Source organism: Parasteatoda tepidariorum, chromosome 1, assembly GCF_043381705.1.
Source record: "Parasteatoda tepidariorum isolate YZ-2023 chromosome 1, CAS_Ptep_4.0, whole genome shotgun sequence".
Taxonomy (NCBI): domain Eukaryota; kingdom Metazoa; phylum Arthropoda; class Arachnida; order Araneae; family Theridiidae; genus Parasteatoda; species Parasteatoda tepidariorum.
Genome location: NC_092204.1, coordinates 96,370,328 through 96,393,450, shown reverse-complemented (window position 1 = coordinate 96,393,450; position 23,123 = coordinate 96,370,328). Strand labels below are relative to the sequence as shown.

The window sequence follows — 23,123 nt, the reverse complement described above, 5'->3', positions numbered from 1 at the left end:
GAGCTAACAATAAAGTATTTTTTTGGCGTCAACTTTCCGCTGACGCCCAGATAAGGCGCTAGTTCTAAGAAACCAGGCCTTGAGCTAACAAACCAGTATTTTGTTGTAACCAGTATACCAGTATTATTCAGTCTGAGCTAACAAACCAGATAATACAAACCAGTATTTGTTATTATCAAACCAGTACCAGCGGGACGTTGACGTCCCGCTGACGCCCAGATAAGGCGCTTGTCCTAAGAAACCAGACCTTTAAGTACAATAAATTATTTTGTCTCATATCAAAGCAAATCTGTTAGGTATAAGTGCAAAAGAAAAAAAAATGATCTTTTGATTCGGCTGCCTGCAATTATTGAGCAAAAAAAATTATTTTATCTCCTCTCAAATCAAATCTGTTGCTTTTTTACAGAAATTGTCAAATCAACTATGCAAAAACTAATTTTATTTAGATTCGACTTTCTCTAACAAAGGAATGCATTTAACTAGGAAATTTATTTTCAACAATTTATTGTTTTATCGTCAAGCAAATAAAAATCAATTACGTGTTATGAGTAATCAAAGAACTAGCAAAATAAAAAATGCAATTCATAAGACTCAAGTTCACGAACTTCATTTTCACCTACTTTGTTACCGTGTATTTCTTTTCTCATTTTTTAACTTTTTATTTTGCATCTATATGTCTTACAACTTTTTTTAGGGCCAAGAACTTAAAATTGTTATAACATTGATATTTATAATTGCATGCATAAAAAAGTTCTATGAATACGATTCTATGATACGGATGTTCTATGATACGGATGAAAAAAGTTCCTAATACGATTTCCAAATAATATTGAAAGTATATAAAATTGTTATTGTAGGATATATAAAATGAGTTAAATCTTTATAAATCGAAGGATTCCCAGACTGTATACATTGTATATTTTTGAAATTCATATAAATACATAGCTAAGCTAAAGCAAGTATCCTGAGTGGAATTTCGAATCAATCTGTTAGCATTTGAGCAAGAGCTGCGAGCAGGGGATTGAGCTCCCAAATTAAACAAAATTACAGTGGTTATTTAAGATATAAGTTAATAATTTTTATATAATATAAGAATACTCTTTTTATCATTAACATTTAGAACCAATGGGTGATCAATCGTTCGGAAAAAGTGGTAATGTTAGAATTCTAGTTTCCCTATGGCACATAATATTTTATGTAATTTGCTATGTTCGAATCCTGGACAAGGCATGGATCATTCTGTGTTCTATCTGTCCTTACTGTGGGAGCAACGTTGGTCCACCTAATAGGGTGCCCCCTGAAAGAGTTGCCAACAAATCCGCCCTAATACGCCTGAATTGACGAAATGTCAACCCAGGTGGGCAATGAAAAAAAAATTCATATGCATCTTCTTATAACCGTCCTCCTCTGCCAAAAGAAACTTAAAGTTTCATCCCTGCATTAGTCCTTCAACACATAAACACAAGTCCTTCATTTTTCCCCATATGCAAGATTCAGAAATTCTTTAACTATTCTTTTGTTATTGGAGATTACGATTCTGTAGATGGAATATCTTAAAATAGAAACGTTTTCGTCTGCACTGTTATTAAAATCCGTAGAAAATCATGTTTTATTCATTTAATATGCTTGTTTTAGCATTCGTATTGTTATACATACAGGAAAAGTAATATTTCTTGCTGTGTTCTTGCTTTCCTATTCTCCTCTTTCATTCCTTATGGAATTCATCCAGTATTTTTTCCCCGATGGATTTCATCCAAAATAAAGGACGCCAAGTTAGATGAATGTTTGTCATAGCGTAACAATGTCGGCAAAAGTTAAATGCAAAATAGCATTTCCTACCATTAAACTCTAGTGGCATTTGGCGAGATATCACTGTTGTCTTTGCAGTCTCTTTTTCAAGTGCAATTAAAGAAAAATTGCAATTTTTGTAAACATACCTGAAGTGATCCAAACAGAAAAGTAGCAACAACAACAAATCAAAGTTTTTTATGTCTAGTTATTCACTTTTTTACATTTATTCATTTGTGCGAAGTTAATTATTTTTTATTCGTGACTTAAAATGAAATGTTCGATAATCTTTCTGACTTGAAATTAACAAGCAAATCATTCAGTTTCACAGCCATAAATTTTTAATTCGTTCAGCTTATCGACGCAAAAATCAACCATTCAATCAACTTCCCAAACCAAATTCAAACTCATAATCAGCTTCGCGATCTAGGAGCAAATTATTCATAACATAAAATGCCATAGAATTTTTCGTGTCTTGAGTCTGTAAATGCGATAATTTCATTTTTTATTTATAAGCAATCTGCAAAGAAATAGTAAAACAATCTATTTCTGCAACAAAATCCAAGCGCTTCGTATTTCCCATAGATTCCCCAGTGAATTATTTCCCTGACGTCATTAAATCCCAGGAATTAAAGTATCCTTTTCGATTGAAAAAATACATCTGAAATTGCTCGTAATTGTCATTGTATGAGAACAACTTAAATTGCAGAAAGTATGCGGGAAAAAAATGCTAGAAAATTTCATTCATTTATTAATTTATAGATCAAATAATAGCGTTATACCAGAATGTATGACGTGAAGCGACACAAAACAAAGTATAAAGATTTAGTCTATACCCTGTTGCAAGTTAAGAAAAAAACCATTATCCCTCTAGAGAGGAGCCTGTTTGCATCAAAGTGACGCCAAGCTCCCAGCTAACGTACTATATCAACATCGCCAACTCTTGAATCGACGTTGCACAGCCTTTTTTTTTGCTTGCCTTCCTAAATCGTGTGAAATGAGGAAATCAAAACTTATCGAATAAAAACTATTTTCTCCCATAAAATTAAAGAATTGCATCATATTTAAATTTTATTGGTATTATTTTTTAAAAATGAAACAGAAAATGCATAACCTTAACCTTTAACCTTTTTATAACCTTTAACCTAAACCTCTAACCTAACTATAACCTTTTTTTAACAATTCTATGATACATGTTGTAAAAGATGGCAATAATTAAATTTATGTCTGACGTGTTTAACTTTTAAAAGCTTTTATATTGTTTTGAACGCATAATTGTACAATTTCTTAACGAAATAAAACGGAACTATATGCAGCGGCAAATGATAACTTAAATCCTATACCACAAATGGTCATTTCTTAACTTGCAACAGTGTATGGAATAAGTTTTAATCCAAATATAAATTTTTTTGATGGTCGTCAGTATCCGATTACGAACCGTCAACAATGTTTAACTTTTATGCTTAATAAAAATAATTGAAAAATAGAAACAAGTTAATTTTAATATCTCTTTTGTGCAAAGTATTAAATATTTTGAAATTTAAGTTATTTAGTTCTATTAATCTTAATTCAAAAACTAGAGGCACAAGATAATGAACAAAGTAATATTTTTAAAAGATATTTTTGTCTTTTTGTATTAAATAAAAGCAAAAAGCGAATATTTTAAGGAAATAAATTATACAGCAAGCAGTTTGAAGACTTCCAAAATTTAATTCAAATAGTTTATTTCTCTCCCCGAATGAAATTCGAGAGAAAGAGAATAAACATTAGAAAAAGGGCAATAAAATTCATATACGTTCTCAGAAATAAATAGCAAGAAGAAAAAAAATACATTTAATTCTTTTGCAAAATAATAAATGATATTTGAAACATTCGAATGTTAAACATTTTCGGTTTTAAGGTACTTTTTAATACGAAAATAAACATTTGAGAATGTACTGAAATAATAAAAAAGTTGTATAAACGAACAAATATGAACAGGCAGTTTCAACAAAATCTAAAATTCGAAAAAATACTAAGGAAATAGAATAACGAATAAACGATTTTAAAAAAATTCTAATTATTTGTTGATTACATTATATGTTTTGTTTCTTTTTAAAATGGTATTTTAGATTAAAAATATTGCAGACAATTATGCTCATCCTTTCTTTAATACTTGTTTTTTTTTGCATAAAAACATTTCGAATTATTTAACGGTACAGTTAAAGTCAATGAATGTTTTAAAGTTATTAGTTTTCTTGAAATAATATAGTAGGAAAGTAATTTTTTAGTAAAACTACTGGCGAATTTCGGTAGGTTTTTTATATTATTATTTACAAAACAAATGAATAATCCCAGCTTTTCAGAAAAACCTAAGATAATATTTTTTAAAAAGACATTTTTAGGAGAAATTCTAAATTTGAAAATTATCCACAACTTTTAAAATATTTTACTTAGCTCAGTTTGATCATATCGAGTTTAGAAAAATCTTGTGTGTTTTAAGCTGTTGCCATTAAAGAAGTTATCTTTTCAATTAAAGCATTGTTTTTATTTTGTTAGGTGTAATCTATCATATTTGAAGCAGATAAAATTTTCCAGATTTTTGACATTTCGAGTTTTTCCTTCAATTATTTATTAATTTAAGTTCTAGTACTGAGAAAAAACCGTTTTTTGTTAGTAAATTTTTTTAAAAACTTCATAAAATTAGTCTAAATGTAACACGAAGATAACAAAAAGAACTGAATCAGTTAAAGGATTAAAAGTGTTGTTCTAAGATGTATACAAAATGGGCATAATTTTTAGATGAGGGCCCTGAAAAAACGAGCTGAAAAGGGAAAATATATAAATTATTTTCCTTCATAAATTATTTATACATAATTTATTTAAATTATTTATGTATAAATATATATATATATAAATATATGTGTATATATATATGTATATATANCAAAATTCAAATTCAAATTGAAAGCGTTGCAACGCACGCAGGGTACAGCTAGTTACTTATAAAAATAATTAAAATAAATCAAGTTTATAGGTATAAATAACAAATTAAAAAAACCTAAAAAATTAAAAGTAAAAATCTTCTAGGGAATGAACTAAATAGGCCAAGTTTTTAGGTGAAGAAAACAAAAAAAAGTGAGAAAAAAAATAAAAGTAGAAATCTTTTATGCAAAATACAAAATAAGCACAGTGTTTTTGATAAAGTCAACAAACAAAACATAAGGCGAGGGGGGAAAAACCTTTCATGACAAATTTTGTTTCACCTGCATTATAAACAGAGAAAAATGTGAGTTGAGATAAAAATGTGAGGATTAAACCATGAAACTTAAAATGAAGTTCAAAAAAGTAATCTTACCTTATTTTGTTTGCATTTGGTTTAAGTTTGACAAGTAGAAGCTTTATATTTTATGCTTGGTTCACCAAAACTCACTATTTTCTATTACTTTAAATTTTGATGTTGTTGTTTCTATTGGCTACTTGCCATGCTTGGTGAAACCAAGCAAATTTAAGGCCTAAGGTGCGTTTCTTGTTTTTCAGTGGCTCCATGTATTGACAAGAATACGATTTCAGCCACACACATGTCACAGCCCTTTTTACAGGGTTGTTTTACATTCATTCATCCACAGATCGTAATTTTGACCTAAACCAGAGAATGATCAATCTCCAATTCAGTGCCCCCAGAGGTATTGATTTTTTATGGGAACTTGGGGGACTTTATGACTCCGAAAGATTTACAGTGCATCAGCATATTTAAAACAAGGGGTTTCTTTGGCCCAGGGGCTCGAACTCCCGTTCTCACTTACACGAGTCCAACATCCTACCAACCAGGCTATCCCAGTTTTACTTACAAATGGTCCCTTACGAAAGGAGGCGAAACAAAAATTGCCATAAAGGGTTTTTCTTGGTTTATACGATGTTAGAATTTACAATCTTAAATTATAGTGAAGCAACTGGCAGCTGTCTGTACATCCAATTATCTGTAAAATTTACGGTAAATAAAATTTTTTACCTTTACGGTTTTGAAACCGTTTACAACTAGTATGCTTAAAAAGCCATAGATACTAAACTATACCGTTTTTTAATCATTTCCAACTAGCATGGTTTCAAAACCATAAAAAAAAGAAATTTAACAGGACATTGGAGATAGTTTAGCAGCTCTATGGTGCTTCCATCTATGCTTCAGAGAGATTATCGAATTCTAATAGCGCAGGGTTTCAAATGGGAAGTGCCGCACACTGGTAACTCTTCATGTGAAGGGAATGGAGGAAATATTGTGGGGGCGACGCTGTGACTCGAATCCCGTTTTGTCGGTCATGAGACAGACAGATTAGCCATCTCGACCATAATATGTACCTATCTGCAAGGAACTAATTGGCTTCATTAGGTAGAAATAGTTGGTGCGATAAAATTCTAGTTGTTTAACCGTATTAGGGAAAAGCAGTTAATAAACGGTTTTTCTCACACTTAAGAGTTTGAATCTCACCTTATTTTGGTTATTTGACTTTATTGTTTGAGTATGGTAAAATATTACTTAAATAAATTGTTTAGCCATTTTTCCGAGAAATTTCTAACAGTGTAGCGTCTTCTTAATAAGATAAAGGATCAAAAACAAGTCAATGTACAAAACAAGCTAATATTTAGTACGAAGAATGGTTTTTGTTCAATGCCTTTGTATATTAAGTATAGTTTACATCCCTTCCCCTAGCGTTCCAGCATATCTTTTGAAAAACCATGTGCCTATTTTTATATAATTTTCTCTTTTTGTAAACCTACTTAACCTTTTTGAAGCATCCTATATACCTATAGTGAATATTTTATTTATATATAATTATTTTATTATATTCTATACTTGCATTATATCTACGAAATACTTTATAACTACGACTAACTCTAAAAGTATTTAAAAACATTTTTACTGCTTCTATGATGTTATTTATTTTACTTAAGGAATTAATTATTTGTAAATCATCGAAACATGCTCCGTAAGGTTAATTACCTGAATAAAAGAAGATTTAAGCAATTAAAGATCTACTTTCGAACATTCTTTTCGTCGCATCCATCCACAAATTAGAAAGAACTTCTTTGTTTTAGTTACGGAGTTTTGTTGGGGAGAACAAAGGATTTGTCTGACTTAACCGTTTTTTTTTTTACGGATCATCATGATCAAGATCATCATGATGACTTGCTATTTTATTTATTTCATGAAATTTTTGCCACTCGTCCTCCTTTTTTTTGTTGCTCAAAATAGTTCTTACTTTGCGTTAAATGAATCGACATAATAACATACAAAGCATTTTATTAGAATAAAATAAACTGAATTCATTTTGAAGATTTCTTAATCTTCACATCCTCTCCATTTTTCTTGAAATCTGAGATAACATTTGACATTTCTGCACTTTCAAAAGGAAAGTTTTTCAAATCATAATTTATTTACCAAGATTACTTATCCTGATATCAGTACTATTTGCTGTGATGAAAATTTTTTTTAGATTAATTTAAACGTGCCAAAATTAATTAATTTAATTAATTAATTTATTAGTTAAATTTAAACATGCCAAGCCTTCTTCGCAAAACCTGATTTTTCCAATTAAGAATTAAACAGTTATTTCTGTTTCTATAACAATAAAATGAAAGGTTTGTTTATGTGCTTATAGGTGTGTCCCTCTTCAGAACTATTTGAGCAAGCGTCTTGAAAGTTGGATAGTAAGGACAAAGCGGAATTTCAGCCCCCGATTAAAAAAATCGCTCTAAAATTTCAGTTAGATCATTCGAGAGAGACGTTACTGAAAACTCGTTGATTGAGATTTTTTTTATTCAAATATTTTAAAGATTGCATGAGTGATATTTGTTAGCTTATAGCTTTCATTAAGATGAAAAGCAATTTTTGCACGTTTTCTAACATTTGTTTTTCATTCGTTAAGTCAGATAAGCTCGATGATTAGCATGATCATGATAGCATTGACGGATTAGGTCACCAAATTAGCACTCCTGAATTTATTTTAAGCCACGTATTTATTTTGTTTTTAGTTATGCCTTTAAAACGTGAATCTCTAAAAATAAATAATTAAAAATCAACACTAAATTAAATAAAATAATTAATGTATTAAAGGAAAAAAGTTACTTATTCTTTTAGACGAACCGTGAAAAATAGTAATATTATCAATGACGCTATTGATGCTTAATTGATTTTGGTAATAATCTTTAATTGAAATTAAAGATAGACCATGTTTAAAGCAAACTGATCCGTTTAAGAGGAGTGCTTAGTTAAATGCACATTTAAAAATTATGTATGAAATGTATGCAACCTTAACCTCTTTTTTGCTCCAATTTGAGAAAATATTTCGTATACAAAATGAAAAACGTATGTAGTTAAAATGATAAATTGATATGATAAATTGTATGTAGTTAGCAATTATACATAATTATTATTTCGCTTTCTTACTTGAGTTGTTGAAAATAATTTGTCTTGATAATGAAAAAGTATCATATGAAATATGTTAAGTATATTTCATAATTTAAATTTTTCTTTTGTTTTTCACTTGAATTTAGACAATATTACATATATAAAGTAAAGTAAAAAGAATCGAAAGAAAATTAATAATGTATAAATAAGTCTACGTAATTAAATTTCGGTGCATTTTTGCTTGAATTGTAGAAAAACTGTCACCTATAAAGACAAAGAAGACCAAAGAAAATTACCTATCTGTATATTTGCTTTGCATACCTATTATTTAATTATTTTACTTCCAACTATTATTCTTAATAGCCAAAAAAGTACGGTCATTCAACATGAAGAAAAATAATCTATGAGTTTCAGTACATCAAGTCAAATTTGAAATAACTCAGAGAAATTTCAATACATCAAATTTTACATATTTGGATAAGGATGCAAATATTTTTATTTCTAGTATTTAATTTAGTATGCTAAAAAAACTTAAAGCAGATCTTTTTTTTATCTAGAATTTTCTACCTAAAAGAAAAATGAATACATACTGCTCTTCATAAGAAAAAAAAACTTTTACTTCTGTCTTAATGCATTAATTTTAAAGCGATATAAATAAGGGATAATTCAATGCATCCAATAACATGATTTAAAATAAATATAAATTTATATCTAGTTGCATTATGATTGTTTACAATAATATTACTTTGTAAGCTTCATAGAATATAAATTTTTTACAACGAAAATAAATGAAATTTAAAAAATTTAATACGGATCTCCCATACGAATAAATAAATTTATTTTTGAATCTTAAAATGTTAATTATGATGAAAAATTAATAAGTGATATTGCATATTCAAATGGATAATTTTAGATAAATATAAACTTACTAGTGGGCTGTGCCCCCTGCTCGCTTACGCTCGCTAATCGCTCGTCGTTCTTCAATATGAATTAATTATTTTACATGCGGTTTTCAATGCGTCAATTTTAAAGCAAGATTACTAGATAATATTGAAATACATCCAATAGTGAAATTTCAAATAAATATAAATTTATAACTTGCGCTTAAATTGGCTTATAACTATTCTATTTCAATTTAGCATAGCAAAACATCAGATGTTTCTGCGATAACTAAATCGAGATTAAAAAATGTCGATTCGAAAAAAATAATGTTACTTTTGAGTTTTAGTACATCAATATTGAAGCGAAATTTAAAGCTGATATTGATAGTGGTTAGTGGTAAAATGTGATTATTTTTTTTTATTTTAAATAAATATAAATTTACATTTTATGCATTATTACATTATAAATATAAATTTTCATTTTATGCATTATAAATATAAATTTACATTTTATGCATATAAATTTACATTTTATGTCTGTTTAGAACTAATCAACTATGTTACTGAAATCGAAAAATAAAAATTTTTTCGACGAAAAGAGAGATACAAAATGTACAAACTGTTATTCAATGCGAATATAATATTTTACTATAGTTTTTAATATATCAATTTTAAATCAAGATTATTAGATAATATTGCAATACATCCACTTATAAAATTTTAAATAAATATAAATTTATAACTTACCGTTATATTTGCTTACAACTATTTTATTCTAGTCCTAACATAGCAAAATATAAATTTTTAGACAAAAATAAATTGAGATTAATGAATCTTTTCAGTTCTTTTATAAACGAAAAATGAAAACTGCAGAGTTTCAATACATAATTTTAAAAGCTCTGCGTGTTATCAAATATCAATTGAGTGGAGATTTTTAAACAAATCGATCATTTTTATTTTTTTTATGTGAATTGCTTACATTTTATTAGCCATCAAATATATAGTTTAGAAATTTTATTTATTTTTTGGCAATTAATATGATATATTAATTATAAAAATTGATGTACGAAATTGAGAAAATGATTATTTTGATAGCTCAGAATCAAACCTGTTATGCAGCATCATTTTACTAATTTAAAAAAAGTTTGTGAGTAAATTAAGTAAAATAAATTCAAAAACGATGTTTTACATGTTATATTTTATCGAAATGAAAATATCTCAAAGTTAGGGTTTAAAGTTTCTTTTGCATGCATGAAAGGAAGATTTTCGGAATCGTTATTCTTATTTTTTAAATTTAAACTTTTGTTTTTGAATTTATTAAATTATGTTCAGTTATTTTTAGGTTAGCATTCTATTCTACAGAAATAATTTTAATCTTAGCTTATTTCTTTTAGAAAACATTATTTATCATACAAACATATTTTGGATAACATATATTACGTACATTTAATTGCAGTAAAGGATAATAGCTTTAAATGAAAAAATATTCACCTTATTTTACCCCAGCTAAAGGAAAAATTATTTTTTCACCCCCTTAGTCTAGAAAGAAGAAGGTGTACCTTGTCTCTTTCATGGATAAAATAAAAATAGTTCAGAACAGTTGACATTTAATTAGGTGTTTTGCCTGATAATAGTTTCACGATCATTTTTTATTTGATTTTGATTTAATGCAGCAGTTCTTACAAAACCTAAAACTGCTCAATTAAATTATACAAAAACTTATTATAGTGCTTACTTTTCTTAAAATTATATTTAGCCTGTAACTTACGTTCATCAACCTCCTCCAACGTTGATTTTGCAATTTTGTTGTAATACAGCATTAACTGTTTTTTAATGGGATTTAAACCTAATGAATTTATATCGACAGAACAGTTTTGATAAAATTAAGTGTGATTCAATTATTTTGTTCATAAAATAAGAAGTTCAGTTTTCATAATATTGCGGTGTCAGTTGTTGAATTCGGATTTAACACTTACATTGTATTGGTTATATTATTAAAACATGTTGTTCGAGGGCAATTGTACATAAAACTTATGAAAATGGATTAAATATTTGTAAATGGACTTGAGCATCCTAGCATACTTTTTGCATTTTAATTATTTTTAAACAGTTACTAAAAATATTTATCAAAAAGTAAGTGCTTAGGTTGGGTAATAATATAATTAATACACGTATAACAAAGCATGACAGCACACATTGTAAAATCACTTATATCGTTCCTATCAGAAGTATGTTTTATTCAATTATTTTTCTAACTTTTATACCTCAATGTAGAAAAAAGCAACTATTTATAAAATTAAATTATCAACAAATAGGAGGGAATAACGGATTTAGGTGAAACAGTTGCTTATAAATTAAACTTCGTGTGCTGCTGTTGTTACAATTTGCATAAACTGTGTAACACAACAATAGTTATCTAACAGCCATAACTATTTTATAACCATAATTATCCAATTATCCCAATACCATTGTCAATCAACAACAATCCTATTTCATCATTTGATGTTATTATACACTAAGATCATTTTTAATCACTTTACAACGGGCTTATATTAAATATTTCTGTTTTAATTCAAACTTTTGTTATAACATTTATACTGAAAGTAAAGAGTTCTAGTAGTAAAATAATTGTTTCTATAAGTAAGGAAGTAACAAGGGAATAACAAGTAAAACAATTACGAAGGAAATAAACTTCATGTGCTATCGCTGTTACATGCATAATTAGCAAAACTATCTAAATACTATGCTATCCAAATCAACAACTAGCTTATCATTTTGGAATGCTGTTGTGTGCTTTAAGATCATTTTTAATCGCATTGTATCAAACACTATAGGGGAGAGTGGGGTCAATTGTAACAGGGTACGATTGTAACAGAGCAAAAATTTCGAGTGTCGGGTTTTANTGGTTATATTATTAAAACATGTTGTTCGAGGGCAATTGTACATAAAACTTATGAAAATGGATTAAACATTTGTAAATGGACTTGAGCATCCTAGCATATTTTTTGTATTTTAATTATTTTTAAACAGCTATTAAAATATTTATCAAAAAGTAACTGTTTATGTTGGGTAATAACATAATTAATACACGTATAACAAAGCATGACAGCACACATTGTAAAATCAGTTATATCGTTCCTATCTGAAGTATGTTTTATTTAGTATGTATGTATTAGTTGAAGTATGTATTATTAGTACGTTTTAATTATTTTTCTAATTTTTATACCTCAATGTAGAAGAAAAGCAACCATTTGTAAAATTAAATTATCAACAAATAGGAGGGAATAACGGATTTAGGTGAAACAGTTGCGTATAAATTAAACTTCGTGTGCTGCTGTTGTTACATTTTACATAAACTGTGTAACACAACAATAGTTATCTAACAACCATAATTATCTAATTATCCCAATACCGTTGTCAATCAACAACAATCCTATTTCATCATTTGATGTTATTATACACTAAGATCATTTTTAATCACTTTACAACGGGCTTATATTAAATATTTCTGTTTTAATTCAAACTTTTGTTATAACATTTATACTGAAAGAAAAGAATTCTAGTAGTAAAATAATGGTTTCGATAAGTAAGGAAGTAACAAGGGAATAACAAGTAAAACAATTACGTAGGAAATAAACTTCGTGTGCTATCGCTGTTACATGTATAATTAGCAAAACTATCTAAATACTATGCTATCTAAATCAACAACTAGCTTATCATTTTGAAATGCTGTTGTGCGTTTTAGGATAATTTTTAATCGCATTGTAACAAACACTATTCTTATTTTTCGGACACATCGTGCTCATATTCTTATTTAAAATTTTCTACTATCTAAGCAGCAGTAATTAATCTTAGTTATAAAATAGAGCTATCAACTATGAAATATCGAAGGAAAAAAATGAAAAAAATAAACAGGTTATACCTTACCTGTTTTAATGAGTTTGAAGTTAATAGCATTATGATCTTCCAAATGAGCTGTGAGATTTGGAGAAGTTATTTGTCGTAAACTGAGATCTGAGCTCGGGCTACTATGAATATAATCAATATTAGATAATGAAGTCCTCATTCCACCGGAAGCCTGAGCTTTATGGCGATGGTTTTTAGAATCCATCTTTTTTCTTTTTAATTTTCCACTATTTGCAAATAAAAATGCTGCAAACAAGTTTTTTTTTTCAAAAATAAGATTGCAGTTCAAAAATTTTGCTAATGGCAGAATCTTTTGTATATTCCAGACATAAACTGCACACGTATGATATATCCAATTCAATAATTCTTGACACTTAGAAATTTATCATATAAAGTTGCTCTGATATTTCATTGATTTGTTCAAACAAAACTATATATATCACTCGCTAAATCAGCACCAAAAAGTTCTAAAATGAAACTAATTTATACAGGAATGTATACAAAATAATGACTACAATTTCTTCAGAAATTATAATTTGAAACTGTGCAAAATTGTAAGTAATTTATTAGATCGAATGGCAATCATCAAAACAGCAGGAAGTTTTGCGATTTTGTTAAAACATCACAAAAATCGAAGAAATTGTTCAATTTATCACTATACTGATAAAAAATAATAAATTCCCAGCGCTTTATGATTTTTTCCATATCTTTCATAATATAGTCATTGCACTAGGATTTAAATATTTATTTTTTATATTCTGAATACTCACTGCATAATTGTTGATTTATTAAAAGTTGTTTATTCAAAGTAAAAGAAACGTCAATTATTATTTCTTGGTAATTTCTTTCTTAAAATTTTTTAGATTACTCATCATGAAATTTTTGTTACTTCCAAAGCTAACAGAATAATTTTGAGCTTTCGTATAATAAAGTGATTCAAACATTCCTTCAGGTTATGACTTATAAATTCGAATGATGAAAAATCTCGATTAATCGATGAAACTCATTTCGACATGTTTGCCATTTCATCTTTCCACTTATATTTCATACTTTTTTTTTCTTTAGCACTTTCTCATTACAATCTTCTCGTTCATTTTGTAAATAAAAACTGAATACTTAACAAGTCAATTTTGATTAACAATTTGAAACTTTAACACTGCTGCCACTTGAAAAAAACAAAAGAAATAGCAAATTAAAATAGTATCCAAATAATGCGTGGTTTTAATATCCAAACGATTTCTTTTTATTCCAATCCTGGCTGCAAAAAACGCGCGTGTTCACATTTAAAAATGTATGCACACTGATTGTTCGGAAGATTCACGCGAAGTCGGGAAAACTATAGAATTCTATTTCAGGAACACTCAAGATTAGGAGAGGAAACAAAATAGATGACGGGGACTCGAAGAAAAATCAAAACACAAGCTAGATAGATAGTGAAGTTTTCTTTTTCTTCTTTTTTTTATTCTCTTATTACTTAATGCTTTTTTAGAAACTGTGATGCGCTTCACGCGTTCTATTCAGCGCCAAGATATCGTCTGCTCCACGCAGAACAGAAAATTGGCATGGGTTTCCAAGGGGTCGTGAGCAGCGCCGCCTTACAGCGGTAGACGAAATGACCAATTCTGGAGAATAGACCGGAAACTGGTCGTTAATGGGTTTTTATTTCAAATAAAACAGGAGAAGTGTGCTTACAAAAAAAATATTGATTCATATAACGAGTCGAAAATGGCTCAACTAATTTGAATAATTCTACGATATAACTATCCAGTAAATATCATTCCATGTGATTTCAAATTTAATTATCATTTTATGTTAATTTTTTTGGACGTTGGATTAACGAAATTATTATTTAAAAGACAAGTAGGACGTAATAGAGAGCAAATTTTTTAAATTTTTTATTATAGTTTTGTTCAAATAAAATGCTCATCAGTATAATTATATGCATATNATATATATATTATAATAATTTTTACATGCTGATAAATACACTATAGGTGGTTTTATCTTTTTCTTTGGAGCTAGTATTTTTGCAATGTAATTTTATTTCATTTTTTCTTCTTATTTTAAACCGAAAATATTGTACAAAATAATTTTTAAAAACTCGTATAGTTTATATATCATTAAGTGTTTAATATGACTTGAATTAGTAAAACATATTAATTCTATATGATCTGCTAATTTTATAAATCGATAGGCTTCTAATTTTGTATGATTTTTTTCGTGTAATTTTTAATTTATTTAGCTTGAGGAAGGGGCAGTCGCTATTAAATAAGGTTGATAAGCATCTATTATCAAATCTTCAAAAAAATTTAATACCTAAACATTTAAAACGAAGTTTGAGTTCTAAGAGTAACATTAATACGTACTCATTGAAAAAAAAATGGAAATATATTTCTCAATGAATTGAATATATTTATTAGTGTATTGAAATACATATTAAAAAAAATTTCTTATAGTGAAAAGAAATTTGGAATATCATTTGCACAAATTAATTAGAATAAATTTGAAATTTCATTTTCAAATTAATTAGCACATTTCAGGGAAGTCTCTTAAACCATTAATATTGTATCTCAATATGTAACAATTCAATCAAAAGTTTCGAAGTTGTTCAGTTTTTTATTCAATTTGCTCCCTGCAAAATCATTTGTTAGCAATAACATGATATTATCGGATTGAAAACTTTATTCGCTCCAAAAATATTTAAATAGCAAATAATAAATAGTTAAAAATTTTCAATTTCATCAAATACAGGCGCCCATTTTCAAGCCTTGCCAGACGTTAATGAGAAGAAGCAAAAGTAATTTAAAATAAAGAAAAACTAAAATTGCCATAGAAAAATGGAAAAATATAGATTAAAAGCAAAGCGAGAAAAAGCACAGTGAGAGATAAGGGTAATTATATTAAGGTTTCCGTCAATTACATTTTGATAATCGAGATATTTTGAATTAAAACTTATGTTTTTGCTTGAAGGATATCTGAGACAAATATCTTTAAAACTTTGATTATTTTTATTATTATTATTAAAAAATTAATTTCAAATAGGGAAAAATTGTTCTTTCTGTCTTATCCTAGTTTGAAAGCGAGATAAAAGTTCTAATTTTTCGCGACCAGAAAATGCAGAAAAATTTTATCTGTCTCTCATTAATAAATTCAGCATTAAGAGTTTGAAAACTATTTAATGCTCTCATTAAATAGATTTTAGCAATGTATCTCCAACATTATCTGACTTAATTGCTTTAAATTTGGGAAAAATAATATTTTTAAATATACTTTAATTTCTCTTTCCAAAATTGCAAGGCAATTTCCATATTTTGATGTATTTTTTTATATAAAAAAACTGTAAATAAAAAGTTAAAATATAACATTTTTTTTCAAGAATTTTCCAAAAAGTTTAAAATGCTTATGGAAGAAAATTCTAATGAGAAAATAAATTATGGAAGTTTTTACTTGAAATAGATTTGATTTTTGTAAATTTGAAAAAGTGAGCTTTTCAGTTGTATTAAAAATTAACATCAATTAAAATTGCCTCTAGAATATTTGCGAAAAAAAAATTCAACTTCTAAAATGGAAGTATTTGATGCTGATTCACATATTAATACAGTACTGCAGATATTTTAATTTAAATTACATAGAGCAACTGTGCTAAGAATTATACGCTTTCAACTTTATTCTGACGCAATTTATCACTAAAAACTTTTCATAGTCTATTCAGAAATTATATCTCTAAATGGCATGAATTTCTTAACAGATTTGATAAGTAAAACCAATTATTTTTGTTTGGAATCCTCAAAATGTCTCCCTATTTCTTACAATACACCAGCAATATGCTTTTAAAGTTGTGTAAATCACACCTAAATTATCATCAAAAATAAAAAGTCCAATGTGATTTTAAAAATAATCAATCAATCAATATTGTTATTATTCTCAATATTCTGCAACAGTATTAAATATTGTTGCAAAATAGTTAGCTACAAAATGCATTGATCTGCTTAAATTTTTTCTATAAAAATTTTGGTAATTAAAAATTGGAAAAAGATTATGTATTTTTTTAAATTTACTGCAAAGTTGGTTATCTTAGAACTATTGTTTTTAAGCTATGCTACCCTAGCACAAACTTCAATATATTGCCGTACAAAAATTAGTTACCATCTGCCTTGATATGTTTTATTTTAGTCTACTAAAACGTTTGTACCATTGAAGTAAAACGATTGCAAAAATATGTCATTTAAAGAATTTCATTTATTTATTTATTTGACGAAAATAAAATATATAAAAACCTGTTGTTGGGTTCTTAAAATGTGAAAATTTTATAAAAGATACGAAAGCCTTTATTCTTTAACATAAATAGACAGCAATCTTTTTTAAAACTTTTACTGCCATTTTAACCCAAATCGTAGTAATATACTAGTATTTCTGTCTAAGAACTGTAACCATTAAATCCAAATATCTATTCATGCTTTAATACTCAATCACATTTCAAATAAGTTTGAGTCATGAATTTTGAATTACTAGATTGGCCGACAGTTATTGCTCCAAGTCAACTGCAAATGGAATTAAACCGAACACTTGAACTGGTCCTTACGTTTCACAATTATCTCAACTAGAAAGAGGATATATTATAACAAGTATCATTATGGACTTCATTTGAATCGATTGTGATATCACCTAATATCCATTGCAAGTCACGTTAAATATGAAGATTCTACATACATATGCGCACATGAAATTAAAGAACAAGTTTTATGATTTCATTCTGTGATTGGAAATGCTGTCATGTCATAAATAATTATTTCAGTATTAAATAATCTGACATATTGTAACAATTGATAATGTAAATATTCAAATATCTTTAAAATTAAAATAAGTCGACAGATTTTCAGGTCTCGGAAGTAGGAGCACAATAAAGGTGAAAAAAATGCTAGAAGAACCACGTTAGTCGAGAGAGAAAAATCAGAGCAGAATACATTTACCCCTCTGTTATCATGCTTCTTCAAGTTCTGTTTTTCACCTTTGTTTAATTTTTCATTTTTTGTTTGTAACTTTGTGTTTTCTTTTCCAAATCCTATTGGGTTTTCCTCATTCCCGTCTATTTAGTCTTGGAAATGGGCACTCATTTCCGAGTGCTCCAAACATGCTGAATCTTAATACTTTTAGAAGTTAATACATCTTTACGTAATAAAATGCATCTCTCCACTTCAGTTTCAAAGGATTGTTTAATTCATATCGTTATGCATTTATAAGCAAATAAAGTTAAGACCATTTCATTAATAAGTAATTTTAATTTAACATTCCATTATCTTGAACAACATTCAGATGTATTATAAATAACTATATTCGTGTGAGAAATGCATTAAATACTGTTATCATGAGAATACATTAGAGAAATACACTATCGTGAGAAATACATTAATTACTGTTTACTTTACAACTAAAGTAAATTTAATATTAAACTTAATAATAATGCTAGCTTATGTAGAAATGAAATAATAAAATAAATAGTTAAAATTGCATCATAGTTTGCATCAATGTTTAAAATTGCATATCATTTTAAATAAAAATTTAAACAAAACGTTAAAAGTAACGTTTAAATCGAAAGTAATTAAAATATATCTGCATAAACTATTTCAAATTTGAATACCGCTTAGATTATTACGCAAACAAATAGTAATATTATTATGCTCATAAATGTTGCTTCTTTTCATAAGAAATATCAAAATTATGTAACAACATTTTCTTTATGACAAATTTAACTTTAAGCAACTAATAATATAAAATATTTTCATAATTTATGAACATTTAGACAAAATATAATTTGAAGAATATTTTTTAATACTTTTACTTTAAATTTTACGAAGTATATCCTTAGAGAAATTTCGATCTAAAAAAATATTCAATGTTTGCTTTATGGAAAAATACGAACCGTAAGGAAAATTAAATTTTTGATATCCTGTTTCGAATATGTTGTCTCGGAAAATAAAATATTGACTCTACAGAATTTGATAAAAAAACAACAAAATAATCACATATAATTCTGAATTTTTTACGAAATACAATTTTATAAATATTTTCAATCATAAAACTTTGTAAAAAACAAATGGAATTGAATTCATACAGGAAATGACATTTTAAAATATTCACTGAAAATTATGAAAAACAAATATTATAAGGATATTTAAATTTTAAAAGTATTTTTATAACTTCAGTTTACTTTTTAAATTTGAATTATTTTTTGATAAAGTAAATATAAATATTAGACTGCAAAATCTTTAATGTTTATATACTTTTTAACAAGAAATATATATTATTATATCTCTAAATGGCTAATATCTAATGAAATAGAAATTGGTATGCATATTTTTTTTGACAAATTTCAATTTCAAAATGATTAGAAGTATTTCATTCATTCCCGAGTAAATCCTTGAATCTACGACTGTTATTTTCCTAATTCCTATCTCTGTATTTCTGGTGTCAACCTGTTCATGTAGTAGCAAAAGAATAACTATCAATAAGAATAACTAACATAATATATTTGTCAATGAATGAGTTTTCGATTATTAATATTTTTTTTTTGTATTGCAGTGTTTCCCAAACTGTGTGCCACGGCACCATGGTATGTCACGGCATGAAACGAGGGGCACTGTGCCGTGCCCATGGCTTCAAGTCTGATATTATTCTTTTAAAATGAATCTGTTGCTAAATACTCTGTTTCTATTCGAAAGAATAAAAATGTTTCAAATTAGAGTTGATACTTAAGAATGTATGTAAGAACTCAGATATATCTCCCTGTCTAAAGTAAAAAGAATTTTAAAAAAAAAACGAATATTCTTGTTTTTTTTTCTTTGCTATTTTATACACCATAGAAACTGAGTAATATCTCACTGAATGTAATCTTGAACAGCCCATAAAATTGCATGAAGTAACGCTTATTTTACGCAATATTTTTATTAGTAAACAGGTTTTATCTTTTTATTATAAAAAACAAATTATAAATTAACCAAGATTAATTTTCAAAATTTTTCACGTTGCATGCTTATTCTTCAATTTCAATTTTTCGCAACCTAAATTTTTTATGCTTATTCGTGATGTACAATAGATTTGAAATATGTTGTAGAAAATTAGCAATTTTCGATTGATCGAAAGAGAAAATTGAGTAGCGAAAGGTGTGTAAAAAAATCCTTTTATTATACATTAAGTAGACTACTAATTCGTCATTATTTTTTATGGGTATTAGCCACGAATACTGCGCTACTAATAATTATTTGAAATCATTCTTATTCTATGATTTTTTCCATTGTCTCGTTAACTTCCCTTTGTTTTTTTTGTTTGTTAGTCAAGGAAAAAAATAGCTCAACGGGTTAGTTCAATATTGGTCTTCCAGTGGAAAGTCCCTCTTCTAACCCATTAGTTTAACATTTTTAATACACTTCATTTATGAAATGTCATTATTGTTGCCTTAGATTCTAAACTCGATGTGGGGAAACGTCACTTAGATTTCATCTGAATGATATGCCTTAAATATCATTTCATCCATGCACTGAATGATAATTTTTTAAAATGCGGTAGTCATATTCCGTGTTTGAACAACAACGAGCAACGCGTGATCATTTTGTGACGTATCTGGGTTAACTGTTGAACTAAGGTTCCTATACTATCAGAGCTGACCTATCAAGCAATATTGGAGCAAAAAAGTTCACGAGTTAACGTTATGTTAGTATTGTGCTTATGTTAGCTCTTTGGAGCAAAAATAGATGATGAGTCGGCCTGTCTAATTCAGGGGCTCTATGTTGAACCACTTTATAGCCAAAACGTAAATACTTGCCGCAAATTTATCCAAAATCTAAACAAACCTGTTTTGAAGCGTGCTCATTTCTCTCACACACAATCACAAGCTACGATTCGTAACGAAATAGGTTGAACATTTTTCCAAAAGTAGTAGTGTTCGAGTTTCATTTCGGTTAGTAATGAAACCTATTCATTTATAAGACAGGTGGACTTCGTTCAAACTTTATTTTGCTTTACCCTAAATTCTATGTTTCAAATTTAAATGTCTGTGTTTAAAAATGATTCAGAATATTCTCAACGTTTAAACTTAAAATCACAGCATGGTTGTTGCTTTTTCCGATTGAGCTGAATACTCACTATATTCTGATTTTTTTATTGTTGTAGTCTGACTCTGAGATTCTAAGGAATGCTTAAAGTCTGAGAGCCATACAGCTGTTATTTGGATATTAGAATAAAATCTTCAGGACAATTCTGTGAGGATTTTGTGGCAGAAATAGTCTAGATACTCTTGCTGCAAAGCTATATTCTCAATTTCCAGATATACTTATTGTTGCAAATCTAGATTCACAAAACCAGGTTCACTTGCTGTAAGTCCAGATTCACTTGCTGTAAATCCAGATTCAAGAAGCAAAACCAATTTATTACAAATCCAGATTCATTTGGTGCAAGTTCAAATTCACAAACTATTTGTAAGAGAAACGAAATTTAAATAAGATAAGTTAATATAGTATTTTTAATCAATTTAACGAAAGATTTATGCACAAAAAATGCGGTAAAAAATGATACATTCTGAAATTTTCTTGTGTTAGTCAAAAATGCAGTGAGAAAGTGAACTTAATTAGGCCCCTTAATGTAGATCAAGATAAAACTGATTATATTATAATGGTAAAAGTCGTATAAGTTATTCATTAAAATGTCTTCTAGAAAATTTAGATTCTTAGATATGGGTTGCTAGAAACCCTTTCAACCTTTGAAACATTTATAGCAAAGTATTCTATTGTATAAATATCCATAGTGATGATTCATTCTTGCAATTCATTTCCCGATTGTGCAACTGGATTTAACTTTAAGCAAACTTGATCGATTTGACCTTTATTTCCCATCTTGTTACCTCTTTCATTTCATTCAATTATTGTCATTTCGGAAAAAAGACATTCAGAGTCATTTCCGAAAGGGTTGTCTTAAAGCAGCTAATGAATCTTCAGTTCCTTATTACAAAGTTATTTTCACTAATGATCACTTCTAGTATAATTCTTATTTCTTATCATGCAAGCAGCTAATGACACTGGAAAAAAAATCATTGTTTTTAGCTTCCGAAATTCATAAAAAAAAGAAATTAAATTGTGCGAAAATGAATTTGCATATCACTCGTTATTTGCTATATTTAAATTTTAATTTTTTTCTCCTATCTATAAACAGGTTTATTATAATTGTCTGTTTTAAATATACGAGATAATAAAAAATTATACCCCATTTCACCCAGTCACTAAAACAGATTTTTCAGTGACTATTGACGTAGAATAATAGAAAATATATGCGAACCATTTTAATTAATTTCACGAAGATTTTTATACAGATGGCAAATAGATAGAAAAAACTTGGAGGTCAAAATAAACTCCATATTTAAGTTGGTATGATTTGAATTCTAAGAGTAGAGAATGTTATGTGTTCACAATGATGAATGAATATTGTGTTCACAATGATATATGAATATTGTGTTCACAACTAGCAGCGTCGCCTATTCACATACTTTGTTACTAATTTATAAAAAAAAATTCTAACTGGGACAACTGGTTTCCTAAGAAGAATGCAGCAAATTATATATTTGAATCTCCTGAAACGATACAAATAATAATATTGGAAAAGTAGTTCTGATATTTAGTATTTTTATATAATGTGTTTAAACAACTTGCTATATTTGAAAGCATAGTACAAAGAAGTCTGCAATATTGAATATTTTGCGGTTGTGCGTTACAACTATAGCAAAGAACCTTACTTTTGCTATTATACAGAGCATTCTAAGATTAATCAGGACGATAAGGTTTAAAAATATGTATAGCGAAAAGTACTGTTTCACAAATTAGTTTAAGTGCCGCAGTGTTTTACATGCTTTGAAAATAATTATTTTGTTTTATCATTAACCTGATTTTGATGTTCGACCAACAAAGAGCTATTCCAACCAGAAAAAAAACTGCGCATAAACTTAAATGTTAGATTTATACAATTTTAGACAGCTTAATTTTAAAAGTTCTCGAAAAAATTGTGCTAGTAGAATTCATTTTTTCTATCTCATCTACTTTATAGTTTTCCCAAATTTAAAATTCATTAGATGATTTCATAATTACAGTCTCTAATAAAACTGCCTTCTCCTGATAGAGATT

General features: G+C 27.6%; 1 protein-coding gene and 1 long non-coding RNA gene across 4 annotated transcripts in view; one reads left to right on the top strand and one right to left on the bottom strand.

The window, feature by feature from the left end:
• LOC107445181 (SH3 and cysteine-rich domain-containing protein) overlaps window positions 1-14,503 on the bottom strand; it is a 181,208-nt gene extending 166,705 nt beyond the window's left edge. For all 3 annotated transcript variants that reach the window (XM_071184157.1, XM_043045475.2, XM_071184159.1), the window contains exon 1: window positions 12,982-14,503. In XM_071184157.1, coding sequence (XP_071040258.1) covers window positions 12,982-13,165 — 184 coding nt within the window. In that variant the 5' untranslated portion in view covers window positions 13,166-14,503. The remainder of the gene's footprint in view (window positions 1-12,981) is intronic.
• The window catches only part of LOC139426221 (uncharacterized), a 130,775-nt gene extending 110,986 nt beyond the window's left edge, over window positions 1-19,789 (top strand). The window contains exon 3 of the long non-coding RNA XR_011637446.1: window positions 19,540-19,789. This is a non-coding gene — a long non-coding RNA (uncharacterized lncRNA). The remainder of the gene's footprint in view (window positions 1-19,539) is intronic.
• The last annotated feature ends 3,334 nt before the right edge of the window (window positions 19,790-23,123 follow it).